We start from the raw sequence: 15,027 nt of genomic DNA on the forward strand, positions 1-15,027 counted from the left end.
GAAATACAAACACAACCAACAGGCCCTTGGGGGGCAAACACCAACACAGCCCATTAACCCGAGGGACAAATGCAAACCCTGGATGGGGAAACACAAGCAATTAACCCCGGAAGGCAAATAAAAACACAACCAATGAGACTGGCAGGTACCAACCAACCAATTCTGGGGAGGGTTAATGCAAACACAGCCAACCAGCCCTGGGGGCAAACACCAACTAGCTCTGGGGAAGGGAAAACCAAATGCCACCAACTAGCCCTTTGGGGCACAAAAAGCCAATTTTCCTAGGAGGCAAACACAACCTGGGGGGTCAAACACAGCCAACTAGACCTTGGGGCCAAACACCAACACAGCTCATTAGCCTCGGGAGGCAAATGCAAACACAACCAACAAGACCTGGGGGGGGGGGGCAATTACAACCACCTGCTTGGGGAAGCAAACACAACCAACTAGCCTTGTGTTGCAATCTAAACCAACTAGCCCTGGGGAACAAACACAACCAACCAGTTCTGGGGGGCAAACACAATTAACTAGCCTAATCCTTGGGGGCCGAACACCAACACAACTCATTAGCCCCAGGGGCAAATGCAGACACAATCAACCAACCCTGGGTGGCAAACACATCCAACTAGTTCTGGGGGGGGGGGGCAGGCAAAAGTAATTAACCCTGGAGGACAAATAAAAACATGCAAACACAGCCAACCAGCCAGGGGTGGCAAACACAATCAACTAGCTCTGGAGAAGGTGAACGGCAAGCACAACCAACTAGCCCTCAGGCGCAAACACAGCCAATCAGATCTTGGGGGCACACACAAACACAACCAATAGACCTTGATGGAAAACTCAAACACAACCAAATTGGTTGTGTTTGCGTTTCCATCAAAGTCTGGTTGGTTGTGTTTGTGTGTGCCCCCAAGATCTGATTGGCTGTGTTTGCACCTGAGGGCTAGTTGGCTGTGGTAGCCCTGAGGGCCAGCAGAACCAAATAGCCCTGGGGGCAAAATCAAACACAAAACCAACAGGCCCTTGGGGCAAACACCAACCCAACACATTAGGCCAGGGGGGCAAATGCAAACACAACCAAGGAGCACTGGATGGGCAAATACTAGCAATTAAACCCAGAGGGCAAATAAAAACACAACCAATGAGACTGTCAAATGCAGACACAGCCAACCAGTTCTGGGGATCAATGCAAACACAGCCAACTAGCCCTGAGGGCAAACACCAACTAGCTCTGGGGAAGGGAAAAGGCAAGCACAACCCACTAGCCCTCAGGCGCATGTAATGACAATTAGTCATGGGGGACGAGCACAATCAAACACCCCTGGGGGGGGGGCAAACACAGACACAAGCCATTAGCCCTAGAAGGCAAACGCTAACACAACCAACTAGTCCCGGAGGAAACACAACGATCTAACCCTTTCATGGTATCCATAGGTGTGCGCAGCCTATTGCATTAGGGTGTGCACCCCAAAGCTCAAACATATTTGCATGTGTATATACAGTATACTGATGGTGTCAGTAGGGCAGTGGACAGTGTCAGTAGTTTTTTATTTTTATTATATATTTACTTTATTTTAGGAGCCCCATTAGGGAGCTTTGGTGAAATATCTGGGGTCTATTTCTGTGTGCTACTGCACGCTTAACGCAGTATATTTCTGTGCATTACTGCATGTTTAACGCAGTATATTCCAGTGTGTTACTGCACATTTAATGCAGCATATTTCTGTGCGTTAGTGCACGTTTAATGTTGTATATTTCAGTGTGTTATGTGCCGTTTAATGCTGTATTTTTCTGTGCGTTAGTGCAGGTTTAACGCAGTATATTTCGGGGCAATCTGCACCACACAGGGTGATTAGGGTGTGCCCAGGCACACCTGGCACACCCTGTGCGCACGCCTATGATGGTATCACATCTTCCACTCATCTGCAAAGGAAATTGGTTCTAAAGGACTTCCCTATGCCAGACGTTGTGGTCTCCAATATGAAGGGGTGGCGGGTACCTATAACACCCACCATGTGTCACAGACTGAATGTACTGCTTTGATCGATGTCTGAACGATGGAATATCTCCACTCAGGGCTACCAGCCCAACATATCTTATTAGCGTTGGCCCAGGGAACGAAAACTCATCCTGCCAGACCTCCGACGCCCATGTCCATATTTTTGTTATACCAGCCAGGAAATTGGGTTTGTGAAACCATTCAACGTCCGCAGGGCTGAAAGTTGCCCGTGTCGTGTGTGTGATATATACGGAGCCGTGTCGGCGGCAGATGTCACACCTGCTGGCACGGAGGATAATCTGACTTTAGCTTCCTGCCACTATATATAAATATCGGAGGAAGAAAAAGGGCGACGCAGGCATTAACCTACGCAGAGCCCGCGGACTGCTGACTCGGCCATTGTAATATAATAACATTGTGACAGCTCGTGTGAAGGATGGCTGGCAGCTCCGTGTAAGCAGACGGTGTGATGGAAGCCATCTATTATTCATTGGCTGGACATGGAGAGACTGCCAGACGGCACCGCGCCGATCTCCCTCCGGTACATCGTAAGTTACGAGTCCTGAGAAGAAGAAGAAGGTGCGAAAGAGCAAAGGATGAAGGACGGAGACGGGCAGAGGGAAGCCATTGCTGGTTGAGAGAAATTTGGAGTTTTCATTTCGGCAACAATTTGGAGATTTTCTGTGACTTTTCTCTAGGTTTTGGTGAAATGCATCCCCCCCCCCCCCCCCCCAGAAATGTAATTTCCTGCTTGTGTGATTGGCTCACTGATTTCCCCAGAAGTCTGCACTAAGATACAATTCAGAATTGTGGGCATCCCCTGCAACAAAAATGTCATTTGTGGTGAGATATTCACAATAGGAAATCACATCTAAAGGGATGTAGACTCTGGCCCAGATTCTCAAAGACTTACGACGGCGTATCTCCAGATACGCCGTCGTAAGTCCGAATGGGCGCCGTCGTATCTATGCGCCTGATTCATAGAATCAGTTACGCATAGATTTGGCCAAGATACGAGCGGCGTAAGTCTCCTACGCCGTCGTAAGTCTCCTACGCCGTCGTATCTTGAGGTGCATATTTACGCTGGCCGCTAGGTGGCGCATTCCGTTGATTTCCGCGTCGAATATGTAAATGAGCAAGATACGCCGATTCACAAATGTACGTACGCCCGTCGCAATTAGTTAAGCCGTTTACGTAAGACATACGCCGGCGTAAAGATAAAGCAGGTCTCTAGGTGGCGCAGCCCATGCAAGGTATGGACGTCGGAACAAGCGTATCTTTTTACGTCGTTTACGTAAGTCGTACGTGAATGGGGCTGTGCGTAGGTTATGTTCACGTCACAGGCATTGAGCCGGCGTATCTTTGGGCGTAAATACGACGTGATACTGAGCATGCGCCGTTCGTTCGGCCATGCATCCACATGGGGTCACGCTTAATTTAAATACAACACGCCCACGACCTGCCTAATTTGAATTATGCGCGCTTACGCCGGCCGATTTACGCTACGCCGCCGTAACTTAAGACGCAAGTGCTTTGTGAATACAGCATTTGCCTCTCTAAGTAGCGGCGGCGTAGCGTAAATAAGATACGCTACGCCCGCACAACGTAAAGCCGCCATACGAATCTAGGATTATATTTTTTAGATAAAACAAAAGATTTTCAGCAGCGATATAACAGTAAAGGCCCACTGGTTATTAAACTTGAGTCATCACAGCACCTCACTTCTATCAAACAGCTGAAGTTTCAACCAGAGAAAGGGAGCTGTAAAGCAAGTTTGCACTGCAGGGCTGTCTCTTTAGCTAAGCCATCATGCTTTGGGAATTCCATGTCCTATAATAAATGTTTATAATGATACCAAACAAAAGTTACCTTATGCGGGCCGCCACTTCCGCCCGAGCTGCTCTCTTCATCTTCAGAACTCTTCTGCTCTTCGTCGGAGGTGACGTCCTCGGCGTTGCCCATCGGAATGGGGCACACTTTGTATGGTTCAGTGTAGGCACTGCAAGCAGCAAAGCAATAGATCTTATGAACACCTTACACCTAAACAACTTTCCATTCATCAAATCTACATTGGAATTATCTACAGTGCCTTGAAAAAGTATTCATACCCTTTGAAATGTTCCACATTTTGTCACGTTACAACCAATTACGTCAATGTATTTTATTGGGATGTTATGTGATAGACCAGGGGTCTCCAAACTTTTTAAACAAAGGGCCAGTTTATTGTCCTTTAGACTAAGGCCCAGATTCTCAAAGGGCTTACGACGGCGCAACGCAATGTACGCCGTCGTAAGTCCTAATCTGGGCCGTCGTATCTATGCGACTGATTCTTAGAATCAGTTACGCATAGATATCCATTAGATCCGACAGGCGTAAGGCTCTTACGCTGTCGGATCTTAAATGCAATTTTTTTTTTGCCGCTAGGTGTCGCCTCCGTTGTTTTCCCCATCGAGTATGCAAGTTAGCTAAATACGCGAATTCCCGTACGTATGCGCGGTCGACGCAGTGAAGTTACGTCGCTTACGTTAGTTTTGCGCGGCGTAAAGTTTCCCCTGCTATACGAGGGGCAACCAATGTTAAGTATGACCGTCGTTCCCGCGTCGAAATTTTAAAATTTATGTTGTTTGCGTAAGTCGTCCGTGAATGGGGCTGGACGCCATTTACGTTCACGTCGAAACCAATGACATCCTTGCAACGTCATTTGGAGCAATGCACCCTGGGATATTTTCCGGACGGCACATGCGCAGTACGTTCGGCGCGGGAACGGGCCTAATTTAAATGCTACACGCCCCCTACCCGGCCAATTTGAATTAGGCGGGCTTGCGCCGGGTGATTTACGCTAAGCTGCCGCAACTTTACAGGCAAGTTCTTTGTGAATAAAGCACTTGCCTGTAAAACTTGCGGCGGCGTAACGTAAATCAGATACGTTACGCCCGCACAGTTTTACGCCCATATACGAGAATCTGGGCCTTAGACTTTACAATACTTTAGGCGTCACAATACTTTTGACTATATAGTGTATCTGGGGCTGGAGTCACTTTAAATATAGATATCTGTACATGGTCACAGTCATATATCTTTCCTGTATGAAGGATATCAGTGATTCGGATAATAACCCCCCACCTGCCCACCCCAGCCTTGTCTCAGGAAGTGTCTCCTAATTGGACGCTGTTTTCACGCATTGCGTGTTTCTATATCAGTTTGCGCCCCCAGGGATGTAATATCCACCGTCCCCTCAATAATAACATTATAGATTACCGCCTAGGATAGCAATAACCCCTCGCCGTGAAAATGGCCGCCCTTCCATCATTAGTATTTATTGTCATGGCTTCCGCGGCAGACGGGGGCCTTCTCCCAGAATTATTATCTACACTTGCGCGGTCACAAAAATTTGCCCCGCGATCTTCCGAGATGAGGATTTAATTGCATCTCCACGAGTGCCAGCCTCGGCGCGCTGCTGCCCCGGCGTGCGCTTATTGGATCACGTGGCCCCCGCATACAGCAGCTGTTTAAAATATGTTTTCTCCGCGTGGGGCCCCCGTCATTCCGCGGACTTCATTAACAAGATTTAGTTCCCCAACTACAAATGTTAGCGGCTCAAAGTGCGACGTTAACAATGCACCTGCCGCGGCTCTGCTGGTGGGACTTTAATCGGACGGCAGTTCCAAAAAAAATAAAAAATAAAACGGGGGCTTTTGTGAAGGCTCGCCGGTTTGGCTTCAACATCTATATTTAAAATGACTCCAGCACCAGATACACTATATGGTCAAAAGTATTGGGACGCCTGCCTTTACACGCACACATGGGGCCGGATTCAGATACGAGATACGACGGCGTATCTCCGGATACGCCGTTGTATCTCTAAGTTGCGGCGTCGTATCTATGCGCCTGATTCATAGAATCAGTTACGCATAGATTTCCCTAAGATCCGACCGGCGTAAGTGTCTTACACCGTCGTATCTTAGGCTGCATATTTACGCGAGGAATATGCTAATTAGGTAGATACGGCGATTCAGAAACCTACGTCCGCCCGGTGCATTTGTTTACGTTGTTTACGCTAGGCTTTTTCTGACGTAAAGTTACCCCTGCTATATGAGGGGTATCCTATGTTAAGTATGGACGCTGTTCCCGCGTCGAATTTTGAAATTTTTATGTCGTTTGCATAAGTCGTTCGCGAATAGTGCTGGACCTAATTTACGTTCACGTCGAAAGCAATGACGATTTACGGCGTCATTTCGAGCATGCGCACTGGGATTCTTTCACAAACGGCGCATGCGCCGTTCGGAAAAAACTTAAGATACGCGGGGTCACATAAAAATTTGAATAAAAATGTCATTTGTGGTGAGATATTCACAATAGGAAATCACATCTAAAGGGATGCAGACTCGGATTCAGAAAGAGTTTACGTCGGTGTATCTCCGGATACGCCGTTGTAACTCTGAGTGTACGGGTCGTATCTATGCGCCTGATTCGTAGAATCAGTTACGCATAGATTTCCCTAAGATCCGACCGGCGTAAGTGTCTTACACCGTCGTATCTTAGGCTGCATATTTACGCTGGCCGCTAGGTGGTGCTTCCGTATATTAACGCAATGAATATGCTAATTAGGTAGATAAGCCGATTCAGAAACGTACGTCCGGCCGGCGCATTTTTTTACGTCGTTTACGTTAGGCTTTTTCCGGCGTATAGTTACCCCTGCTATATGAGGCGTAGCTAATGTTTAGTATGGATGTCGTTCCCGCGCCGAGTTTTGAAAATTTTACGTCATTTGCGTAAGTCGTTCGCGAATAGGGCTGTACGTAAGTTACGTTCACGTCTAAAGCAATGACGACTTGCGGCGTAATTTCGAGCATGCGCACTGGGATTTTTTCACGAACGGCGCATGCGCCATTCACAAAAAACGTAAAATACGCGGGGTCATGTTAAATTTAAATAAAACACGCCCACAACATCCCCATTTGAATTAGGCGGGCTTACGCCGGCCCACATAGGTTACGCCGCCGTAACTTAGGGCGCAAGTTCTTTCTGAATACGGAACTTGCGCCCTAAGTTATGGCGGCGTAACGTATCTGAAATACGTAAATGTATCTGAATCCGGGCCACAGTGTATATATGGGCATATCTGTTCTGCAGTGGTTAATAGGCTGCTTTCAAACTGATCCGCGGAGCAGTGCACCTGCGGGTTACCTGCACTGAGCCATAGACTTCTGCGAGCTTGGTGCGGGTAAACTGCAGCGCATTTGTGTGAAAGCAGACTTGGGCCCCTTTCACACGGTCAGTCTGACCCAAATGAACCCTCCGTTCACCTCTAAGGAGTGGCAGATGTAAACCAACTTGTGTCCTGCCTCCAATCTAATCCAATGCGCAAAAAAAGTATAGTGGGTTGTGTCTGTGTCCGCTCGGCATATACAGAGCAGACACTGACCTGCCATCCGCCTGCTCCGCTCATTGTGGCCCGCGGCCAGTTATCAAGTCGCTTAAGTGGCCCGCTCTCTTCAAAAGGTTGGGCACCCCTGATCTAGGGTGTTGTCTCAGAACAGAAGGGAACCTTTCATACTCAGGCCCCTTTCACCAGGGCCGATCCTAGGCAGGGTGCACAGGGTGCTTTGCACCCAGGCGCCTGCAGAGGTGGGGGCGTCAAAGTGCCAGAGTTCTCCCCTCCCTCCTTCTCTCCTTGTTTGTGACCATCCAGAACTAGTGTTCTGAGCATAGGTGTGTGTCCGTCCACAACTGGTGTGTGAGCATAGGGCAGCCCGTCCAGCCTGGCAGTGCTCGGGGGAGGGGCCGCTCCTCTTCCTGACACGAGGGTTCTAGTTTTCAGTGGCTGCTGAGTGCTGATGTGCAGGAATGAATTCCTCACACTGAGAGTCTTGGATACCGCACTGTCTCCATCCAACTCCAGTTGGAATGCCTCCCCCTCCCATCTCTATCTCGAGCTGTACAGAAAGAGAACCGAGGTGAGTCTCAGTGTTCAGTGTACTGGGGGATGGCATCCCCAGAATCCCTTTACACGTGCTCTGGGCTGCCCCTGCTCTAGATGTTTTATGGCATGATAGATTGCATAGGGTATACAGCCCATGTCCCTACCTGCACCCAGGGGCGGACTGACAACTCATAGGGCCCCCGGGCAATAGAAGATTATGGGACCCCCGGGCTTACAGATGGTCACCACGCCAGGAGGCAGTGCAGAGGTGGGGCAGCTAAAATCTTGGGCATGCCAGGAGGCAGTGCCCGAGTGCCTCAATGGTCAGTCCGCCCCTGCCTGCACCTCAGTAGTCTGTCTACAGATGTGATGTATAATGAGATGTACCAAGAGCCCTTTCACACTGACAGTGCGGGGGGCGTCGGCAGTAAAGCGCGGCTAGTTTTAATCCATCCAGGTCCCAATAAAGTGCATTTGTAAAGGGGAGGAGTTAGTAAAATGACCACGCCCATGTGGGGGCAACAGAAATATTTCTGCACCCAGGCACCTGTGACCCTAGGATCGGCCCCGCCTTTCACACTGGGGCGCTGCGCTGGCAGGGAGTCCAAAAAAGTCCTGCAAGCAGCTTCTTTGCAGCGCTTTAGGGGTGGTGTGTATACACCGCTCCTAAAACGCCCCTGCCCATTGAAATCAACGGGCAGTGGCAGCGAACCGCTGGCAAAGCTCCACAGTAGCGACGCTTTGCGGGCACTTTTAACCCTTTTTCGGGCGCTAGTGGGCAGTGCCGGCCCAAGACATTGTGCTGCCTGGTACCAAGAATGAAATGCTGCCCCCCCCAAAAAAAAATTACGCCCACCAAAATGCCCCCACATCCATTATTTTATATCATGATAACTAAAGTGGACCTATCGTGGCTCTATACATGTATATAGAAGTATAAGAAGGACCTGTTATGGCTCTATTCATGCAATTAACCCCACAGTGGAGCGGAGAGCGGAACGGGAGGAGCGGTCGGGCGGCAATTTGCCCCACAGTGGAGTGGAGAGCGGAGCTGGCGGAATGGGATGGCGGGCAGGCAGGAAATTTGCTGCCCCCCTGAAAGTGCTGCCTGGTACAATGGTACCATCGGGTCCCATGGTAGGGCCGGCCCTGCTAGTGGGGCACTTTTAAAAGCAGCACAAAAACGACGGTGACGCGCTGACGCCCGGGCGCTTTCACTGTGAAAGCACTCTAAGTTTTATAAACGTTCCACTACTCGGACATGCAGTACGGCGAGGGGTTAACAATGGATTCGGAGGGGATTCTTCTGCTGATGTGTCAGATAGAGCTGAGCTTTTACATTTCCAGCCAGTAAAACACAGGAGAAGCCTGGAGCTGGGGGTCTCTATGGACGGTTTAATCCTCGGATGATTCTTCCGTTCGTTGTAATGTCATGGCTGAGTGAGAGCAGATTGCAGCTGGGGGGCTGAATGAAGATGGGCAACTACCAAGGGAGCCAGAAGACAAACTGATGGCCCACCAGAGAGAGCAAGCTCATCAGCCGAGCCATCGTTGCATACCAGTACAGCGAAACAACAGTAACTGCACGTGAGCACACTGGACCCAGATTAAAGTGTAGCCAAACCCCCAAAAAAAGGTGTAATAAATTGCAGTTTCTTAGATGTGGCGGCTGCATTCGTTTTTTTTGGTCAGGATTTTTATCTTTTATCAAATGAGAGGAACCCCCCCATGACTAGTGAGACTAACGGCAACAACAATTATTTAAAATTCAATGGGGCAGATCCACATACATCTGCGTGGGCGCAGCGTATGTGAGATACGCTACGCCGCTGTAACTTACTTTGCTATTCTTTGAATCCTGAAAGAATTTGCGGCGTAAGTTACGGCGGCGTAGGGTATCTCTCGCGGCGTAAGGGCGCGGAATTCAAATGCGGCGAGTAGGGGGCGTGTTTCATTTAAATGAAGCGCGTCCCCGCGCCGAACGAACTGCGCATGCCCCGTCCGTCAAAACTCCCAGGATGCATTGCTCCAAATGACGTCGCAAGGACGTCATTGTTTTCGGCGTGAACGTAAATGGCGTCCAGCCCCATTCACGGACGACTTACGCAAAAGTCGTAAAATTTTCAAAATTATACGCGGGAACGACGGCCATACTTAACATTGAGTACGCAGCTTTAACTATACGCCGTAAAAAGCTGAATGGAAACGACGTAAAAGAATGCGACGGCCGCTCGTACGTTCGTGGATCTTAGGAAATAGCTAATTTGCATACTCGACGCGGATTACGACGGGAACGCCACCTAGCGGACGTCGAAAAATTGCATTTAAGATCCGAAGGCGTACGAAGACGTACGTCTGTCGGATCTAACCCAGATGCCGTCGTATCTTGTTTTGAGGATTCAAAACAAAGATACGACGCGGGAATTTTGAAATTACGCCGGCGTATCAATAGAGCGGGGGCGACTCGAGGCGACTTGCATTGACTTCTATACAAAAGTCATATTGCAAGTCGCCTCTGAAATCGTCTTCAGGACGACTTGCCGAGTCGCCCCCGAAGTCGTGCCGCCCCAGTGTGAACCGGCTCTAACATAGAGGGAGGTGTTTTTTGTTGTAGTCCACAGAGACAGCTGTAAACAATGATAAGAGATAACAGCAGTTCTGGCAGAGAGCGCAGGAAATTATTGAAAGAAGATTTCTAGCAGGATCAACAGATTTTTTTGCACTTATCAAGCAAACAAAATACATTCAATGGAATATTTAACAGGCCAAAGGGAAACTTATAAGTGAAGTTCATTGAAGAGTTTACATACTGTACATTTGAACTGAATGAGAATATACCCAAGCAGTGTTTACTTCCGACAGTACACACATCCAAAGCTAAATTCGAGAGAGTTCATCCAAGCAATTCTAACCTCACAAGAGTGCACCCAACCAAAAATAACTTCACAAAAGTACACCCAACCAATGCTAACTTTAGGAGAGTATACAAGCCAATGCTAATCTCATGAGTGTACATCCAAGCAATTCTAATGCGGCGTACACACAATTTCCGACAACAAATGTCTGATGGGAGCTTTTTGTCGGAAATTCCGAGCATGTGTAGGCTCCATCGGACATTTGCTGTCGTGATCTCCGACAGGAAAAAATGTGAGAGCTGGTTCTCAAATTTTCCGACAACAAAATCCGTTCTTGTAAATTCCGATTGTGTGTGGACAATTCCGACGCACAAATTCCACGCATGCTCTGAATCAAGTACGAGACGGAAGCGCTCGGTCTGGTAAAACTAGCGTACGTAATGGGGATCGCACATTCGTCACGCTGTAACAGACTGAAAAGCACGAGGCTGAAAAGCGCGAGGGGTCTCTCACCGAACTTCTACTAACACGACTGGTATTCAACTTCCCTTTAATAGTTTCGTTGTACGCGTTATTCGTCACCGCGTTCTTGGCGCTCGGAATTTCCAACAACATTTGTGCAAAAGTGTGTATGCAAGACAAGTTTGAGCCAACATTCGTCGGAAAAAAATCCACGGTTTTGTTTTTTGGAATTTCCAATCGTCTGTACGCGGCATAAGAGTGCACCCAACCATTGCTAACTTCATAAATGTTCACCCAACCAATGCCAACTTCTTGAGAGTACACCTAAGCAATGTGGACTTCCTGAGATTATACCCAACCAGCAATAACTTTCTGATAGTAAACCCAACCAATGTCAACTTCCTAAAAAGTGCACCCAAGCAATGTTAACTTCATGAGGGTATACCCAACCAACGCTAACTTTATGAGCATGTACTTGAACAATGTTAAAATCATGTGCGTACACCCAAACAATGCTAACTTTATGGTAGTACACCCAACCAACCAACCAGAACTAACTTCCTGAAAGTATACACGGCCAATGCCAACTTCCCGAGAGTACATCCAATCAATGTTAACTTCATGAAAGTACACACAAACAATTCTAACTTCATGTGAGTACACCCAAGCAATGTTACTCTAACTTCATGAGAGTACACCCAAGCAATGCTAAGTAAATGAGAGGACACCCAAGCAGTGCAATCTAAATGAGAGTACACCCATGACAGTACACCTAACGAAAGCAAAATTAAAGAGAGAACATCCAATGCAATTCTAACTTCAAGAGAGTGCACACAACCAACTTCAACTGCACAAGAGTACATCCAGGCAATTCTAACTTCTGGAGAGTGAACCCGAACAAAGCTAACTTCAAAAAAGTATACCCAACCAATGCTAACTTCAGGAGAGTGTACAAAGCCAATGCTAAGTTCCTTAGTGTACATCTAAGCAATTCTAATGTCACAAGAGTGCACCCAACCAATGCTAAATTCAGGAGAGGTTACAAAACCAATGCTAATCTCATGAGTGTACATCCAAGCAATTCTAACTTTACGAGAGTGCACACAACCAAAGCTAACTTCACAAAAGTACACGCAACCAATGCTAACTTTAGGAGAGTATACAAAGCCAATGCTAATCTCATGAGTGTACATCCAAACCATTGCTAACTTCATAAATGTACACCCAACCAATGTGAACCTCACTAGAATACACCCAACCAATGCGAACTTCTTGAGGGTATATCCAACCAATGTCAAATTCCTGTTGAGTACACCCAAGCAATGTCAACTTCCTGTTGAGTACACCAAATCAATGTCAACTTCCTGAGAGTACACCCAAGCATGTTGACTTCATGAAAGTATACTCAATCAACGCTAACTTCATGAGAATATACTTGAACAATATTAACACCATGTGAGTACACCCAAGCAATGCTAACTTTATGATAGTACAACCAACCAACCAGAAGTAACTTCCTGAAAAAAAAACAACCAATGCCAACTTCCTGAGAATACATCCAAGCAATGTTAACTTCACAAAAGTACAGCCAAACTATTCTAACTTTATACGCAAGCAATGTTACTGTATTTCATGAGAGTACACCCAAGCAATGCTAAGTAAATGAGAGGACAACCATGTAGTGCAATCTAAATGAGAGTACACCCAAGCAGTGCTTACTTCATGACAGTACACCCAACCAAAGATACATTCAAGAGAGTACATCCAAGCAAATCTAACTTCAGGAGAGTTCACCCAACCAAAGCTAACTTCACAAAAGTACACCCAATCAATGCTAACTTCAGGAGAGTGTACAAAGCCAATGCTAATCTCATAAGTGTACATCAAAGCAATTCTAACTTCATGAGAGTGCACCCAACCATTGTTAACTTTATAAATGTACATCCAACAAATGTGAACCTCACGAGAATACACCCAACCAATGCCAACTTCTTGAGAGTACACCCAAGCAATGTTAACTTCATGAGAGTATACCCAACCTGAAATTAGTTCCTGAGAGTATATCCAACCAATGTCATATACTTGAACAATGTTAACATTATATCAGTACACCCAAACAATGCTAACTTTATGATAGTACACCCAACCAACCAGAACTAACTTCCTGAAAGTACACCCGACCAATGCCAACTTCTCAAGAGTACATCCAAGCAATGCTAACTTCATGAAAGTACACACAAACAATTCTAACTTCATGTAAGTACACCCAAGCAATGCTAACTAAATGAGATGACACCAAATGAAATTGTCACAAGGGTACACCCAACCAAAAGTAACTTCATGATCCAACCAGTGCCAACGCTAACTGCGAGGAAGTACACATTACAACACTAACTGCATGTGAGCACACACACACACCTCCCAACTTTTTGAGAAAAAAAATGGCCTGCATGTTAGCACTATGGCAAAGTAGGGGTTACCAGCAATCAGCATCCTTGTTACTGCACACGCCTTTCCCACCGCGCCGCAGACCCCTTGTGCTGCATTTCCTGTAAACAGGGAGCGTTTTCCTCCCCAGAGATAACCTGGCAATGAACTGCAGGAGGCTGACGTGGGGCCTGGGCGGCACACCCAGGAGTCAGGACCACGCCGAGCCAAGGCCGCCGAAACAATGCCCTCTTAACCCCTTCACCTCTTTGAATAGTGCAGCAAAGGGTTAATTCTTGCACTCCAAACCCCGGACAATGGTTTGTAAGGGTAAAGACTCAAAAAAAAACAATAGTTTGAGGACCATCTCTATACCGGTTTGGTAAATGCTTCTGAAAAGGTCATTTAGGCATCTAACTGTACAAGAAGTCCTTCTTTCATTCCAATCACAATCCAGAAATTGCTGAGTCTGATAAGAATCATGAAGGTCGCACATTCAAATCTTACCATGAGCCAATCTGCCCTTTATTTATGGAAATATGGAAATGGGCTGAGAAGCAGTTCTTGGCTTGGCCTCACCAAGAACATTTGGTAGAGGGCTATCTGCCCTTACATGCAAGGATCCCACAAGTACTATTACCTGCTGTGATACTCCTACTACACTGACAGTAATAATCATATGGCTCTTTCATGAATCCGTATATTCCCATCACACTACATACTGGATCCAACCTCTCCAGTTGGCTGTTGTGGCCACCAACGATCGGCACTGGGACAAACAGGAATAGAATATGTTGGCAGTACACCTTGGTCCATCAAGTAAATATAGCATTCACTATGCCAGAGATTTAAATGTTTAAAGTCACATAGGACCGCTTCAAAAAGGCTTGTCTGTCACACCTCCATAAAATTGTATTCTGGGTGCGATTTTTGCTTTTCTATTAAAAACTGGACTTTAATGGACTTGTGCTGGCAACATATTCTGTTCTGGAAAATCTCCCTGCACAACAACATTCTCCTCTGATGCTTCAAACTGGTAGTTTTTCTTGCAACTATTGCATTGTCTATGACTGGCCTCATGCTAAAAAAACTTAAACTTCTAAAAGTTCTTCATCCAATGGTTACATTTTTTTATACAATTATAACTAGCAAAGTCTGGATTTTGGGACCCTGGGAGAACTGGATAATCACCCCGGCTTGTTCCTGCTTACTTTAGAGGTACTGGTGTTCCTGTTCACCTTAGAGGTGTGGGTGTTCTTGTTCACCTTGGAGGTGTAGGTGTTCTTGTTGACCTTGGGGGTGTGGGTGCTCTTGATCACCCTGGAGTTGTGGGTGTTCCTGTTGACCTTGGAGGTGAGGGT

General features: G+C 47.0%; 1 protein-coding gene across 2 annotated transcripts in view; it reads right to left on the reverse strand.

The window, feature by feature from the left end:
• The window catches only part of FGD5 (FYVE, RhoGEF and PH domain containing 5), a 171,587-nt gene that overhangs the window by 120,643 nt on the left and 35,917 nt on the right, over positions 1-15,027 (reverse strand). For both annotated transcript variants that reach the window (XM_040358875.1, XM_040358874.1), the window contains exon 3: positions 3,869-3,998. In XM_040358875.1, coding sequence (XP_040214809.1) covers positions 3,869-3,998 — 130 coding nt within the window. The remainder of the gene's footprint in view (positions 1-3,868; positions 3,999-15,027) is intronic.

The sequence above is a fragment of the Rana temporaria genome, chromosome 7 (assembly GCF_905171775.1).
Source record: "Rana temporaria chromosome 7, aRanTem1.1, whole genome shotgun sequence".
Lineage (NCBI taxonomy): Eukaryota > Metazoa > Chordata > Amphibia > Anura > Ranidae > Rana > Rana temporaria.